This window comes from Leopardus geoffroyi, chromosome B2, assembly GCF_018350155.1.
Source record: "Leopardus geoffroyi isolate Oge1 chromosome B2, O.geoffroyi_Oge1_pat1.0, whole genome shotgun sequence".
NCBI classification, from domain to species: Eukaryota; Metazoa; Chordata; class Mammalia; order Carnivora; family Felidae; genus Leopardus; species Leopardus geoffroyi.
In genome coordinates, this window is record NC_059332.1 from 148,580,190 (window position 1) to 148,597,726 (window position 17,537).

Genomic DNA, 17,537 nt, shown 5'->3' on the forward strand with positions numbered 1-17,537 from the left:
TTTTAATTACCCTGTGTGCATTCTTTCAAAAGAGCAACTTATAAAAGTCACCAATAAAAGTAGGAGAAGGCAGAGAATTCAATGGCAAAGGAGTGACAATTTAGCTTCAGAGAAACTAAGGGCCTCTATAAGCCACTTTATGATTAAATGAGTGAAAAAGAGAAAAAGAAAATTATTCCTTGCATTTTTTTTAATTACTTGCATTTTAAGTATGTGTTTAAGTTGTAAAAAGTTAAAGAGAAAGTCATGAAAGGTCTCTAGGACAGGCCACAAGAGGGGGAAAGACCCACAGGGAAAGGGAACCACAGTGAAATCACTAATAAAGCACTTGGCACTGAATTAGGAGACCTGTGTCCTTCACACCTGTTCAAACAGATACAGCATGTAGGTTGAAAGCTGATGCTAAATTTAATGCACATTTTCCAAAGACACACTTGAAAATAGTATGGAATGATGTGGAGAAATAACCCCTACCTCTTCCCATTACACGGCCTAAGGTAATTTTCACCTGTATCTTTACCATCACCTAGTAGAGACACGGTCGTTAGCCAAGGGACAGCCACCCTGGCAAAGAGCTCAGGGGTAGCCCTAAGGGAAATCCAAATCCGAAAATCAACTTGTCCAATAATCTCAGCCTTTTTTAATTTAAATATTAAAAAAAGTTATTTATATAAGGCATATTTTCAAATAGTTATCGACCAAGGAAGTGGCCAGGCATGTAGGCAGGGGGAGGAAGAGGTCATATCACTCAAGAGATTAAGAAGGAAGTTTCTGGGTCATTCATACCAGGATGTCCCACAGGACCGATGGACCATGTAGACAAAAATCCCAGGCCACATGTTTTCAAAAGGACCAATGTCAAAGTGGAATCTGAAACGAAAGAACACAAGGCTGACTAGTAAATATAATTAGGGTAAACATAAACACAAATAAAGTAATTTAATTTTGTGTCTTTTAAGAAACTAAAAAACCACTGAGAGTCTAGCCATCTCTCTTCCTGCGTTCTTAGTCACATCTTTGTTGTATTAAATGTTTCCAGGAGGAAATTCCACACATTCCCTCAGGAACTTAGCCCAATGTTTAAGCCATTGCTTAATCTTCTATGAAACAATCTCTAAAAAATGATGTTGCGGTCGTTATCAGAGCAATGAGAGCGTACAAAATAACTTTACTGTGACTCCTACATGTGTTTTACACAACTTACAGACAAGGGGGGAAAATGATTTTTTTTAGAGTGGAAAATCATTCTATCTCCCATCTAAATCCAGAGAGAAACTTCATAAATACAAACATCCGAAGTTATTACCTATTTTCCGTTTGCTAATTTAACTACTAAGATTTAACCCGCACAGACACGGCGGTAAAGTATTTAAAAGAAACCATCTTCCTCCAGTTACACTTCTGACGCCACACGTGTGAGTTTTCCACACCCAGCAATTCTCCAACCCTCTGCAGACACCAACCGATGATGCCCTCTAACGCGGTGTACTTCCGACCCCACCGCAGCTAGCGTAGCCTGCGCGGGTCACGGGCTCGGTCCCGCAACACTGCCCCCGACTGCAGGTGCCAATCGCGAGGCCGTCCACCCCTCTGACCATCAGCTATAAAGCTGAGGTTCCCACAACCCCCACCTCGGATGTTGCAAGGCAGAACGGCTCACAGAACTCAGGGGAGCACCTCACTTACTACTACTAGTTTATTATTAGGGATGCAAGCCAGGAACAGGCAAACGAAGAGATGCATGGGCCACGGCACGGGGGAAGGGGTGGGCTCTCAGGCCTCGCTCGTCAGGGGCACCACCCTCCTGGCACCTAACGTGTGTGCCAACCGGAAAGCCCTCCAAACCCCTTGTTGAGGGTTTCTGGAGGTTCCATTCCACGGGCACATTTGCTTAAATTGTTGGTCGCTGGTGACTGACTCAATCCCCAGCCCCTGTCCCTTCCCAGGAGGTCTGAGGGTGGGGCTGAAAATTACAACCCCCTAACCACGCGGTTGGCTCCTTGGACAACCGGCCCCCACCCTCCTAGAGTCCTTCAATAGCAGAAACTCCAGTGTGGTCGAACAAGGTTCATTCTGAACAAGAAAAGACACTTCTCTCACTCCGGTCATTCAGGAAACTCAAGGGGTTTAGGAGCTCTGAGCCAGGACCCGGCTCCAAAGACCAAATATACAGATTTCTTATTCTATCACAATGTGTATTGTGCACAAACCATCAGAGGGTAAGTTGAGGCAAATAAGAAATCGTAAGAGCTTATTTGAGCAAAAATCTATTCCAACAGGGCAGTGGGAAGCCTGTAGGGACAGGAGCCAGCAGAGACCCTGGTGCAGAAACGCTGCAAAAGCCAAGAAAGGCAGTTGCTGCTGACTGTGGCTTCAGGCCCAGTTGGCTGTCTGTGCCTGGCTGTCCTCGGGGTTTCCATCACGTAGCCTTGGGGCCCTTTGGGTTTAGATTTTGGTTTGCTTACGCCAGCTACTCCAGCATTAGAGTCACCTCAGTCTGATGGCCTTCTTGTTTAATGAACAGTTCCGATGTTAGGGCAAGTATCAGCTCTGGGTTACTTCTGAAGATCTCTGGTATGTAGTTGAGTGCTGGCTTGCACTTAAAGTTTTAATTTTTAACATTTATTTATTTTTGAGAGAGAGAGAGAGAGTGAGAGCAGAGGAGGAGCAGAGAGAGAGAGAGGGAGATTGCGGGCTTGCACTTAGAATGAAATACATATCATCAGAGGTCCTACCACCAGGAACTGACATATATTAACACAGGATTAGAAAAGAAAATGTGAAAGGTGAACTCATTCTTACTAAATTCTAAAATTTAGTTTTTAAATTTAAAATTGCACGGAAATAGAAACTTTTAGATCCCTGATCTTCAACGCCACTTTGAACATCAGGTACTATCTGGTGTGAAGTAGGCGGAAGACTAACGAGAAAAAGCTAACATCTCAGTTAACCCATTTCAAAATGGCGGTCAGATGTTTTTTCCTAAAGACAAAAGAGGCGTGGCCTTTCTTTCCACCTTCCATCACCAGAAGGGAAGTCACAGTGGAAGGGAAAATGGGAACCCACAGAGCACGTGTAACGTGGGGTCCATGACTCTAATTGTACGCCCAGTTCGTGTCAGGCGGAATCAAGTTAAAACTGTTCTGGAAGCAACAGGACAAAACACTCACAATTCGATCTCCTTGCAGAGGCGCACCGGGAGGTTAAAGTGCATGAGGCCTTGCCACTCTTCCGCGGTACAGATGCTGTGGTAGGACAGCTTCTCCATCGTCACCCGGTAAATGCACTCGGAATGTCGGATCCTGTGATACATCTGGATGGCAAACCCGCAAAGTTAAGGGTAAATTAAATGAGCGTTTGAAGTAGTTATGTCACTAAAGTTCAGAATTCGGTACAAAAGAATCAGTCAGAACTATAACTGAAAACACTATTATTATCCATTAACTATGATCACCATACATTTCCATATACAACGAAGACACCCACACATGTGCCTTTGAAGATACAAAACACCTCAGGTTTTTTTAAATTGTATCTCCATTTTAAAAGGCTTATTAAATTCTGCAATTCTCTCTGGATAGTGAGATTATTTGGTATTTGTCTGGTGGTCCCTTTCTTCTTAGATTCCCAGCCTCCGGTACTGGGAGAAACTCCAACGTCTGTTGTTTCTAGACCACCAAGTCTATGGTATTTTGTTACGGCACCCCAAACACACTGAGACAGAGACTAAATGAGTCAGGAGTTAAGACTGTTTTTCTAAGTCTTCTTTTAAAAATATTTATCTTAGGGGCACCTGGGTGGCTCAGTCGGTTAAGCGTCTGACTTCAGCTCAGGCCACGATCTCATAGTTTGTGGGTTCGAGCCCCGTGTCGGGCTCTGTGCTGACAGCTCAGAGCCTGGAGCCTGCTTTTGATTCTGTGTCTCCCTCTCTCTCTGCCCCTCCCTGCTTATACTTTGCCTCTGCGTCTTTCTCTCTCAAAAATAAATAAAGATTAAAAAATTAAAAAATATATATTTATCTTAATTCTTGGTGACGTCAAAGTCCTCGGGTCCACGCAGTCAGGACAATGTTTAAGTGAAGTGAAGTGAAGTCCTTTATCAGTAAAAGAATTTTAGAGATGCATGCCTAATAAATGTATACTCCTTTAGCAATTACATGCACGATGTGTGGATATATTGTTTATACTAAAATAGAAATTTAAAAAGATAAAAAATAGAAAGTATGTATTTTTTAGTATTTTATTACTGAATAAGACTTTTTGTTCTTATTAAACAATCACATATTTTCCAATGAAAGCACGAATTACACGTATGTTGTCAGTTGTCAAGCTTTTTCTTTAATAATTTGTGCCACGGTGATGTTAAGGTCTGGGTTCAGTTTGATTTATTTCAATACTTAGATTTTGAGTTATACTATTCGAAAAAGATATGCCGAAAACTACGCGGTTCCATCCAAATGGAATAAACGTAGTACTGGCTGTTCTTAAACATCACACTTGGAGCTTTGTTCCCTAGCCACTAATATTTTTGGCTTAAATTCACGTAACTTTCCATCTCCCCTGGTGAGTATCAGTTAATCCTGCAAACGAATTAGTTGCATCTTTATATATTATCGAACAGGTTCATTATGAAACTTAAAGAACTCTTCATGGAGAAGAGTTTAGTAAGTTAAAAGCTGTTTCATAAATCAAAATCGTAAAAAAAAAAATTCCATTTTAAAGGAAGAAAGAGAGGTAAAAGGGAATAAAGAAGAAAACAGAAAGCAACAAGACGGGGGATTTATCCTTAAACTTAAAATGTGATAGTTGAAACATTCTGGGTAAGAGGCAAAAATTGCCAGACCGGATAAAAAACAAGACCCATCTTATGCGTTTTACCAAAAAATCCTACCTTAAAAATAAAGACCCAGATGAGGTAAAATGATGGAAATTATATACCATTTAATACCACTCAAAAGAAAGCTGGGGTGGCTGTATTACTATCAGATGAGGTAGATTTTGAGCAAAGACTATTAGCATAGGGGTAAAGAAGGATAATTTTGAATGATAAAGGGGGCCGATTTGTCAAGAGGCCATGATGCTCTTAAACGTCAGCTGGTTTTCAACAGGTGCGCAGGGGCAAGGTGCTGCAGAAAGGACAGTAAAGGTGACAGACGGTGCCAGGCCGACTGGACACCCACGCGCAAATAAATGCACGACTACCCTCACCTTGCACCCTATACAAAGTTGACTCAAAATGGATCACAGACCTAAATGTAAAACCTAAACTTCGAGAAGGAAACACAGGAGGAAATCTTTGTGACTTTAGGTTAGGCAAACATTTCTTTGATACAGTGCTAAACAGCATGATCATAAAAAGAAAAGAATAATTGGACTTCTTCAAGGATAAGAACTACTCTTAGAAAGAAACTGATAAGAGAATAACAAGACAAGCCAAACGCTGGAAGCAAATATTTGTAAATAACCTACTGATAAATGACTATTTACTTGGCAGCATGAAATACACAGCTGTCAGACCCAGGGGACCACGGGGCTATCAGACCCAGGGGACCATGAGGCTGTCAGACCCAGGGGACCACGGGGCCATCAGACCCAGGGGACCATGAGGCTATCAGACCCAGGGGACCAGAGGGCTATCAGTCCGGCTGAGCTTGTGGCTCATGGTTCTGGGATCTGAAGGCCTGTGTAGGAAGACAGACTTGGCTGTGCTCTGCGAGAGGATCTACTGAATTAAGAGCTCTGTGAAGAGAAGAGAAGCCTGTGTGAGACTGTGTTGGAAAACAGTCCCTCCCCATTGAAGAAATGAAAACTCGACCTGTAGCTTACGTAGCTGGAGTTTCTCAGTGTATACTGTTGGCATATAATATTATAATTTCGAGCTAAAAACGTAACAAACAAAACTGGTCTAAGAACAACGAACACTTGGGGTACACGGGGAAAGTTACAAGGCCCTGCGCATACCGGTCTCCCACAGAGGAAATAATTCCAGATGAATCTGAGTAAGTACGTAAATATCAAATAAATAAGAAAATGAATAAAAAAATTCAACAAAGGAGAGACCAACACAAGGCCGAATCCATAGTAGATGGGTAATCCTAATATCTGAGTTAATGAAAGACAATGGAGAGATTAAAAATATACCGTGGCAAAAATGTACCGTCTGGCACGTCACTTCCTATGCCTACAAAGCTACTCTAGTTTACGGAAGCCACAAGTACCAAAAAGGCAAAGGAATGAGAATTATTTTTTCTTGACCAGATCCTAGGGAGATGTGTTTAAGATGCTGTCTTTCTTCAAGCCAGGCCCAAACAAACTATCATAGACAACCCAGAAAGAAACCTTTCCACGCTGAGATTTGCAAGTGTGACAATATTATTCTCCAGGCCCTTTGCTTGATGAAAAACCAACAGGGGAGCAGAAAAAAAACATGTACAGACACAAATCTATATTATTTTTGGTGTTATGCTCCTACTAACAAGGACAGTTTAGTTTAGAAGAAAGCAAAGAGAATTAAGTCACAAGAAAAGTGACCCAACCTGTGTGTCCTGACACGTTTTGTTGTATGGAAAATGGAGATGTCCTGTAAGAATCGCTGACTTCTCTTACTCTGTCAACGTACAGGTTTTCTCTTAGGGTAGGCCTCAAAGCTCCCTCTGTTAGCTCTTTGTTGCTACTTTCCAGTAAAAACTGAGGGAAATACCAATTAAAAAAAAAAAAAAAAAGCAACTTAGCCCATGGAAACAACCCACCAGCTATATATGTAGCAATGAAGTGGGATTTTATGAAACTGACTACGATGACTATTCGCAAAACACAAATATCATGACTAACTAGAGCTAAGCACAAAGGGAGAATTGTTGAGAACCACGTCCTAGGATCCTTACCTACACTACCTGATTTAGTCCTAACGGCAAGCCCATGCTTGGTGTTATTGCTACTCGTTAGTTTAGGAAATAGACACTCAAAAGCAAACCAACTTTCTCAAGGTCCAAAGTGGGTAAGTTGGAAGTAATGGTCTTAAAATGGCCGGATTTCATTCTTTCTCATTGCCAAGTAGTATTCCATTGTATATATATATACCACATCTTCTTTATCCATTTATCGGTGGATAGACGTTTGGGATCTTTCCATTATTTGGCTATTGTTGAAAGCGCTGCTATAAACACTGGGGTACATGTGCCCCTGTGAATCAGTACTCCTGTATCCTTTGCATAAATTCCTTGTAGCGCTCCTGCTGGGCCGTAGGGTAGTTCTATTTTTAATTTCTGGAAGAATTTCCACACTGATTTCCAGAGCGACTGCACCAGCTTGCATTGCCACCAACAGTGCAAGAGGACTCCTCGTTCTCCACATCCTCGCCAGCATCTGTTGTTGCCCGAGCTGTTAATTTTAGCCATTCTGACAGAGGTGGTATCTCATTGTGGTTTTGATTTGTATTTCCCTGATGATGAGCGATTTTGAGCATCTTTTCATGTGTCTGTCTTGCCATTTTCAACAATGTGGATGGAACCGGAGACTGCTATGCTAAGTGAAATAAGTCAGAGAAAGACAGATGTCGTATGTTTTCACTCATATGTGGAATTTGAGACACTTAACAGAAGACCATGGGAGAGGGGAAGGGGAAAAAGAAAATAGTTTCAAACAGAGAGGGAGACAAACCTTAAGAGACTCTTAAACACAGGAACAAACTGAAGGTTGATGGGAGGGGTGACGGAGCGGTGGAGGGGAAAATGAGTGATGGGCATTGAGGAGGGCACTTGTCGGGATGAGCACTGGGTGTTGTATGGAAGCGATGAATCATGGGAATCTACTTCCGAAGCCAAGAGCCCACTGTATACACTGTATGTTAACTAACTTGACAATAAATTATATTTAGAAAAAGAAAAAAATTAAAAATTAAAGTTAACACATTAAAAAATTAAAAATTCAGCAAAAATAAAATGCACATCTCTCTGATTTCCAGCTTGAGACAGAACAATATTCAGCAACCTTCAACTCCAAAAGTGATCAGAGAATGATTTAAAAGGGCAGAGGGAAAGTGTCAAATGTGAAAGAAAAACTGCACATCTGAAAGCGATGCCTTGAAAATCAACACAAGAATGGAAACTGCCTGTACTCAGCGCCTTGAGACTTCAACAAATACAGACATACGTGTGGGACATGAAACCACCTAGGCTTCAGGGTCAGTTAATTCTTAATCTGTACCTGGCATAGGACCTAACACGTTCAAGTGTTCAGCTCCTATTTGGGGAATGAATAAATGAGCATATCATTTATAAACCTTGTAGTCCTAGAGCCCCCCCCAAAAATCTAAGTCCACTAAAACCCGTTACCTATACACTTGTAGATTTGGAAAAGGATTAAAAGGTTTCTATTTGGTGTTACCTATTTCGTGTTACCTAAAAGATGCAGTCTAAGAATTTTTATTCAGTCATTTTTTTCTAAGAGAATTCAAGTTAAGGATGTTAGAGGGGGGAAAAGTGGGTGTTACCATGTTCCTACAAACAAAGAGATCGGTAAATTTTAGGTGGGTATTTCTTTTAATATTTACTAATTTATTTTGAAAGAGAGAGAAAGCAAGCAGCCTCCACACTGTCACTGCTGAGCCCAAGAGAGGCTCGGTCCCAGGAACGGTGAGATCATGACCTGAGCAGAAATCAGGAGTCGGACGCTTAACCAACTTGAGTCCAAGCGTCCCTTGGCGGGTATTTCTGAGAAAAGTTTTGTTGGAGATATGAAAAACTCAAGTGTTGTACCCAACATTCAGTTCATCATCTGCAGACACAAATTCAACTTACACAATTCTCCTCTGAAGTACACCACGAATTATTAAACTTTCTACCAACTTATTCCAAACTATTTGATTCATCCTATCTTTGCCTTCTCATTTACGTTACATTGTCTGTGAAGGTGTTTCCTGAACTTTCCCCCATTCTGGCAAAATTTCACACTCTCTTAGGTACCACCTACTCTGTATCTTGTATAGAAAACTTAAAAACACGCCTTACTGTCTGTCTCTCCATTCAGCAGTCTCAGGAAAGGGCAGGGTCATGTGAAAGGTCTACCTGCATTCAGACCCTGGCTCTGTCATACACGTGCTGCTGTGTGACCTTGTGCAAATTACTTAAACTCTGGACGGCTGTTTTTTCTTGTGCCAGATGGAAATGATAATAGCCTCACTCTGGACTGGTCTGAGACTGTGGTTTTTGGATGTAAAATGTCCAAAACAGAACCCGTCATGGAGTAAGTGTCGTACTGAGTTAAGAGTGGTTCTTACTACGATGATCTTACATTCACCGTCCGGGACAGAGAAGATACTCACTGCTTGGTTGGTGAATTCAGGAACGAATACAGGTGACGCCATTTATTCAATCTGTCCCTAGCCAATTGGTTTCATTTTAATAATGATTTTCCCCCCACATTCCTTTAATGGCAAATGGCTTCTGATCCAAACTGTAAAGATCTAACCTGCTTTAAAGGATTGCCTTCTCTAGGCAGAGAATGGAACAGGTATTATCGCTATCCTGTTGGCTTTCGGCATCGTTATCAAATTATTTACTTGAAGGCATAATATGCGTGACTAAATTAATTAACTCTTTTACTTTTAAAAGAGCTCTCAAGCTTTTTAAAAGTGGTTGTTACCTTCCTGCTAACAGTATGAGCATTATCTATTAATGAAATGGAGATGTTGCCAGTCAGAGGTATGATACAAGAGGTGTAATCAAAAGGAAGCACAGGACAGCTAAAGAATATGGCCCATGTGCCCTGCCTCTTGGACAAAACTTTTAATCAAAGACGACTGAGCCAAACAACAATAAGATATGCTGTTCTATTATCACGTTCACTGTTAGAAGCAATTTTCAGGGGCGCCTGGGTGGTTCAGTAGCTTAAGCATCTGACGTCACCTCAGGTCATGATCTCCCAGTTCGAGGGTTCGAGCCCCGCGTCGGGCTCTGCGCTGACAGCTCGGAGCCTGGAGCCTGCTTCGGATTCTGTGTCTCCCCCTCTCTCTGTCCCTCCCCCACTTGCACCATCTCTCTCTCTCTCTCAAAAATAAACATACATTTTTTTTAAAAAATAATAATAATAAGGAAGCAATTTTCATGTAGGAAACACAGAATAATTTCAAGAGCGGAAGTATTTAAAAATTTCTAGGACCGACATACTTAATCTGACTCTGTATCAGCGGACCATTAAAAAGTACTTCATCCTGGGGCGCCTGGGTGGGTCAGCCAACTGAATGTCAGACTCTTGGTTTCAGCTTAGGTCACGATCTCAGGGTTCATGGGTTCAAGCTCCACGTCAGGCTCCATGCTGACAGCGCAGAGCCTGCTTGGGATCCTCTCTCTCCCTCTCCCTCTGCCCCTCTCCTGCTCGCGTGCTCTCTCTCTCAAAATAAACTTAAAAAAAAAAAGTACTTCGTACTAGTAGCACAAAGCTTTTCACGTTTATGATCTTAATAAATGTTTATGTATATCCTCTAGAAACAAATAGAACATTGAGGGAAAGACAAGGAGCCCACAGATGTGACTAATGCTTAGGACAGGGTTTACTACAAGGTGTTTTTCCTAAGCTTCGTATGATGGTTGGGGGAATAGTGTTCAAATGCGGAAGCAAATTTGCTCAAAAAAATCATGTCAGTGCCAGCACGAGGACCGGATTCAGGTCTTAGCCTCTACTCTCGTGGTCTATGGACCACTCTTTTTAGTTGAAGAAGGTTCTGGAAAACCCCATTGTAAAGAAACCAGCGGCTGTCTTACCGAAACTGGGAACTGTCTTCTTTTTTATTTGGAAGGATTTGTGCTCCAACTAACAAAAGAAGTATTACTTTAAAGAAGACATGTGAGTTGGTCTTTTTCTGAATAGGAGCACTTTTGAAATAAACTCAGCTCCAAGAATCCCTCAGGCGGGAAGGCCAGGAAGGGAAGTGGAGAACAGGAGTCACCCTGGAGCAGGTTCAGATAAAGAGGCTGTTGTTTTGAGTTGGAGAACCTGTCCAAACAATATAATTTTTATAACTTTTAGTGAGAAGAAATATTGCAGTAAAAAAACCAAACCAAAACAAAAAACAGTCACAAACTCCACAGAGAGCTGCCACTGCATCACATAGTTTGGCAACTTGGACCGTAAGTTATTTCCTAAAAAAAAAAAAAAAAAAAAAATCAATGGAAAGATAGACTGCCTGTTAACTGAGTCACGACTTTTCAGGAGTGTTATTTTTCTTGTTTTTTCTTGGTTTTAGTGTGGTATAAACATTTAATCACGTTTGCACCCGGGTTTTATGATGCAACAACCCTGCAGGTTTGAAGACCTTGGGACTCGCCGGGCCAGCCGTTAATAACATGGCTGAATCAACTCAGGAGTGTTTTGTTTTGTTTTTAAATTAATTTATTGAAACTCATGTTAGTTAACAGACAGTGTAATATCGGTTTAAGGAGAATTCAGTGATTCTTACATACTTTCATCACTTACATACAACACCCAGGGCTCATCCCAGCAAGTGCCCTCCTTAATGCCCATCCCCCATCCGCCTCCTCTCCAGCACCCCTCAGCTTGTTCTCTGTATTTGGGTCTCTTACGATTGATCTCCCTCTCTGTTTTCATCTTACTTTTCTTTCCCCTCCCTGACGTTCATCTGTTTTGTTTCTTAAATTCCACATGAGTGAAACCATATATTTATCTTTCTCTGACTCATTTCACTTAGCATAATACACTCTAGTTCCATCCACATTGTTGCAAATGGCAAGATTCATTCTTTTTGACGTCTAATATTCCATTGTGCGTGTGTACATATACACGTAGATGTACCCCACGAATTCTTTATCCATTTATCTATCGACAGGCATTTGGGCTCTTTCTATACTTGGACTCTTGTGGACAGTGCTGTTTTAAATATTGGGGTGCGTGTGCCCCTTTGTATCCTTTTGTACACCAAGCAGTGCAGTTGCTGGGTTGTAGGACAGTTCTATTTTTTATTTTTTGGAGGATCTTCCATACTGTTTTCCAGAGTGGCTGCACCGATCTGCATTTCCACCAACAGTGCAAAACAGTCCCCCTACCTCCGCATCCTTGCCAACGTCTATTGTTTCTTGAGTTGTTCACTTTATCCATTCTGACAGGTGTGAGGTGGTGTCTCATTGTTTTGATTCGTATTTCCCTAACGATAAGTGATTTTGAGCATCTTTTTGTGTGTCTGTTAGCAATCTGGACATCTTAGGAAAAGTGTCTGTACGTGTCGTCTACCCATTTCTTCGTCGGATTATTTGTTTTGTTTTTCAGGCGTTAAGCTTGGTAAGCTCTTTATAGATTTTGGGTACTAAGCCTTTATCCGCTTTGTAATTGGAAAATATCTTCCATTCTGTTGGCTGCCTTCGAGTTTTGTTGATTGCATCATTTGCTGTGCAGAAACTTTTAATCTTGATGAAATCTCAACAGTTGACTTTTGCTTTTATTTCCCTTTCCTCTGGAGACATGTCTAGTAAGAAACTGCTGTGGCTGAGGTCAAAGAGGGTGCTTCCTCTAGGATTTTGATGGATAGCAATCCATCTTATTAGGTCTTATTAGGTTGGGTCTTATTAGGTCTTATTAGGTTGGGTCTTATTTATTCAAACATAAATCCATTCTGAATTTACTTTTGTGTACGGGGTGAGAAAGTGGTCCAGTTTGATTCTTCTGTATGTTGCTGTCTGGTTTTCCCAGCACCACTTGCTGAAGAGACTGTCTTTTTTCCACTGGATACTCTTTCCTGCTTTGTCAAAGATTAGTTAGCCATACGTTTGTGGGTTCATTTCTGGGTTCTCTATTCTTTTTTTTTTTTTTTAACCTTTTTAAAGTTTAATTTTGAGAGAGACAGAAATGGCATGAGTGGTGGAGGGGAGAGGGAGTGGGGGAGAGGGAAAGAATCACAAGCAGGATCTGCACTGTGAGTGCAGAGCCCAACGAGAGGCTCAGACTCACAAACCGGGAGATCATAACCTGAGCTGAAATCGAGAGTTGGACGCTTAACCGACTGAGCCACCCAGGCGCCCCTGGGTTCTCTCTTCTGTTCCACTGATCTAGGTGTCGGTTTTTGTGCCAGTATCACACTGTGTTGATGATTACAGCTTTGTAATGCAGCTTGAAGTCCAAAATTGTGATGCCTCCAGCTTTGGCTTTCTTTTTCAACATGACTGTGGTTATCCGGGATCTTATCTGGTTCCATACAAATTTTAGAATTGTTTGCTCTAGCTCTGTGAAGAACACTGGTGCTATTTTGATAGGGATTGCATTGAAGACATAGATTGCTTTGGGTAGTATCGACATTTTAACAATATTTGTTCTTCCAATCTACGAGCGTGGAACGTTTTTCCACTTCTTTGTGTCTTCAATTTCTTACATAAGCTTTCTATAGTTTTCAGAGTACAGATCTTTTACCTCTTTGGTTAGGTTTATTCCTAGGTATCTTATGGTTTTTGGTGCAACTATAGATAGGGTCGATTCCTTGATTTCTCTTTCTGCTGCTTCATTATTGGTGTATAGAAATGCAACTGATTTCTGTACATTGATTTTTTATCCTCTGATTTTGCTGAATTCATGTGTTAGTTCTAGCAGCGTTCTGAGGGAGTCTTTCAGGTTTTCCATGTAGAGCACCACGTCATGACCGAAGAATGAAAGTTTGACTTCTTCTTTGCCAATCTGTTGTCTGATGGCTGAGGCGAGGACTTCCAGTACTATGTTGAACAACAGTAGTGAAAGTGGATATCCCTGTTATGTTCCTGACTTTAGGGGGAAAGCTCTCAGTTTTTCCCCATTGAGGACGATATTAGCTGTGGGTCTTTCATACATGACCTTTATGATGTTGAGTTATGTTCCTTCTATCCCTACTTTCTTGGGGTTTTTTATTAAGAAAGGATGTTGTACTTTGTCAAATGCTTTTCCTCCATCTATTGAGAGGATCATATGGTTCTTCTCCTTTCTTTTATTAATGTGGTACATCAGGTTGATTGATCTGTGAACACTGAACCAGCCCTGCAGCCCAGGAATAAATCCCACTTGATTATGGTGAATAATTCTTTTAATGTACCATAAAATTCGGCTTCCTATATCTTGTTGAGAATTTTTGCATCCAGGTTCATCAGGAATATTGGACTGTAATTGCTCCTTTCTAGAGGGGTCTTTGTCTGGTTTTGCAACCAAGGTAATGCTGGCTTCATAGATAAGTTTGGAAGCTTTCCTTCCATTTCCATTTTTTGCAATAGTTTGAAAAGAAAAGGTATTAACTCTTTTAAATGTCTGGTAGAATTCCCCTAGGAAGCCATCTCACAGGACTCTTGTTTCTTCAGTGATTTTTGATAATTGATTCAATTTCTTTGCTGGTTATGGGCCTGTTCGGATTGCCTATTTCTTCCTGTTTCAGTTTTGGTACTGTTTGAGTTTCTAGGAGTTTTTCCATTTCTTCCAGATTGTCTAGTTTGTTGGCATGTAATTTTTCACAGTATTCTCTTATAATCGTTTGTATTTCTGTGGTGTTGGTTGTGATCTCTCCTCTTTCATTCATGATTTTATTTTCTTGTGTCCTCTCTTTTCTTTTTGACAAGTACAGCTAGGGATTTATCAATTCTGTTTATGGTTCCAAAGAACTAGCATTTAGTTTCATTGATCTGTTCTGCTGGGTTTTTATTTGTTGGTTTCCATATCGTTTATTTCTGTTCTAATCTTTACTTTTTCCCTTCTTCTGTTGGCTTTAGGCTTTATTTGCTGCTTTTCTAGTTCCTTTAGGTATAAGGTGAGGTTGTGTATTTGGGACCTTCTTACTTCTTGAGAATTGCAATGCACTTCCCTCTTAGGACTGCCTTTGCTGCATCCCAAAGGATTTGGACTGTGGTGTTTTCATTTTCATTTGCTTCCAAGTATTTTTTTAACTTCTTCTTTAATTTCCTGATTGACCCATTCATTCTTGAGCAGGATGTTCTTTCACCTCTATGTATTTGAGGGCTTTTCAAAATTTTTTCTTGTGGTTAAGTTTCATAGCGCTGTGATCTGAGAATATGCACGGTACGATCTCGATCTTCTTGTATCTGTTGAGGGCTGATTTGTGACCCAGATGTGATCTATTCTGGAGAATGTTCCAGGTACACTTGGGGAAAATGTGTATTCTGCTGCTTTAGGGTAAAATGTTCTGAATATATCTGTTAAATCCCTCTGTTCCAGTGTGTCATTCGCTGTCATTGTTTCCTTGTTGATTTTCTGCTTAGAGGATCTGTCCATTGTTGTAAGTGGGGTATTAAAGTCTCTTACTATCATGGTATTATTAACAATGAGTTTCTGTATGTTGGTTATTAACTGATTTGTATATCTGGGTGCTTTCAAGTTGGGGGCATAAATATTTACAATTGTTAGATCTCCTTGATGGGTACACCCCTTAATTACGATATAATGACCTTCTTCATTTCTTGTTACAGTCTTTGTTTTAAATCTAGTTTGTCTGATAGAAGTATGGCGACTCTTTCTTTTGACCTCCAGAAGCATGGTAGATAGTTCTCCATCCCCTCACTTTCAATCTGAAGGTATTTAGCTCTAAAAAGAGTCTCTTGTCTGCAGCACATAGATGGATCTTTTTTTTTCTTTTTTTAAAAAATCCATTCTGATACCCTAAGTCTTTTCATTGGGGCATTTAATCTATTTACATTCAGAGGGATTACTGAAAGATAGGAATTTAGTGCCATTGTGTTACCAGCAGACTTGGTGTTTCTGGTGATGTTCACTGGTCCTGTCTTGTCTTCGTTGCTTTTGGTCTTCTTTTCTCCACTTAGAGAATCCCCCTTAAAATTTCTTGCAGGGCTGGTTTAGTGGTCACGAACTCCTTTAGTTTTTGTCTGGGAAAGTCTGGATCTCTCCTTCTATTCTGAATGACAGCCTTGCTGAGTAAAGGACTCAGTGCATATTTTTCCTATTCAGCATGTTGAATATTTCCTGCCACTCCCCTCTGGTCTGCCAAGTTTCAGTGGACAGGTCTGCTATATGTGTTTATCCTTGTAGGTGAAGGACCTTTGGGCCCTAGCTACTTTCAGAATTCTCTTTTTATATTTGTATTTTGTAAGTTTCACCATGAATTCTCTCTTTGTATTTTGCAAGTTTCACTATGATCAACAGTGTTGATCTATTTTTGTTGATTTTGAAGGGAGTCCTCTGTGCCTGTTGGACTTGGATGCCTGTTTCCTTCCCCAGATTGGGGAAGTTCTCAGCTATAATTTGTTCAAATGATCCTCTGCCCTGTTTTCCAGCTCTTCTTCTGGGACTCTTATGATACAGATATTGTTTTGTTTCATGGAATCACTTAGTTCTCTAAGTCTCCCCTTGTGATATAGTAATATCCTTTCCTTCTTTTTTTCAAGCATTATTATTTTCCATAATTTTATCTTCTGTATCAATGATTCTTTCCTCTGCTTCCTTGATCCTCATTGTCAGTACGTCTAGTTTGTTTTGCATCCCAGTTATGGCATTTTTTATTTCATCCTGATTAGTTCTTAGGTCTTTGACCTCTGCACCAAGGGTTTCTCTGGTGTCTTCTATGCTTTTTTTTTTTCAAGCTCAGCTAGTAGTCTTATGACTGTTGTTCTACATTCTTGTTCAGATATACGGCACACATCTGTTTTGAGCAAGTCCCTGGCTGTGATTTCTTTTTGACCTTTCTTTTGGGGAGAATTCCTCTGTCTTGTCATTTTGGCTAAGTTTCTGTCTTTTGGGTGTTTTAGCAGTCCATCACCTTAACCACTAGGCCACCTCATCCCACTCTTTTGGGTGTTTTAAAAGCATGTTGTATTTCCTGCACCTGAGAGTACTGCTATATGAGAAAGACGTCATACACTGTCCAGGGCCTAGCACTCCAGGAAGTGTTTCTGGTGTATCTTATACGCATTCCGCTGCTCATTCCCACTGGTCAGTCCACGTCAGAGCTCCTCGCCTGTAGCGGGGACTGTTTGAACCTTAATGAGGTGTGCTTTATTTGTTGAAGTACCCCTGAAAAAAAGTGTCGGGGGGGGAAGCCTGATCCCCAAAAAAAGAGAAAATGAAAGGGAGCCAAAAAATAAACCCAGAGAATCAAAAACCATGAAGGCTGATTCCAAAGCAAAAGAAAGGAAAAAAAGAAGAAAAGAAAAAAGGAATAAAAAAGCCTGATGGAAAAAAAGAGAAAAGGACGTGACAAAACAAACAAGAAACTAGGAGCCTGATTCCAAAAGTACAAACGAAGAAGAAAGAAGAAAAGAACTGTAGGTGTTGTTCTGAAGGAGCTGATTTTCAGAACACCAGGGGCCCGGAAGGTGCTGGCTGTGCTGGGCTTCAGGAGAGGCCTGCTGCGTTGGCTCAGGGTCAGTCTGGCCCCCACAGATAAGCAGCTGGCAGGCCTGCGGCGGGGCGGGGTTCGACGTAAATGGGTCCTGCCTCCGCCGGGGGCCTGTGTGTTGCACTCTGAGGTCGCACCGTGTTGGTGCTGGGGGTAAGATGGCGCCACCCCAATCTCTGGTCCTTGGACAGGGATCTCACACCCTGCCCTGTTCA

General features: G+C 41.1%; 1 protein-coding gene across 5 annotated transcripts in view; it reads right to left on the reverse strand.

Moving 5' to 3' along the window:
- The window catches only part of PDE10A (phosphodiesterase 10A), a 618,961-nt gene that overhangs the window by 45,732 nt on the left and 555,692 nt on the right, over positions 1-17,537 (reverse strand). For all 5 annotated transcript variants that reach the window (XM_045500247.1, XM_045500245.1, XM_045500244.1 and 2 more), the window contains 2 exons: positions 3,171-3,313; positions 787-870 (listed from right to left, as the gene is read on the reverse strand). In XM_045500247.1, coding sequence (XP_045356203.1) covers positions 787-870; positions 3,171-3,313 — 227 coding nt within the window. The remainder of the gene's footprint in view (positions 1-786; positions 871-3,170; positions 3,314-17,537) is intronic.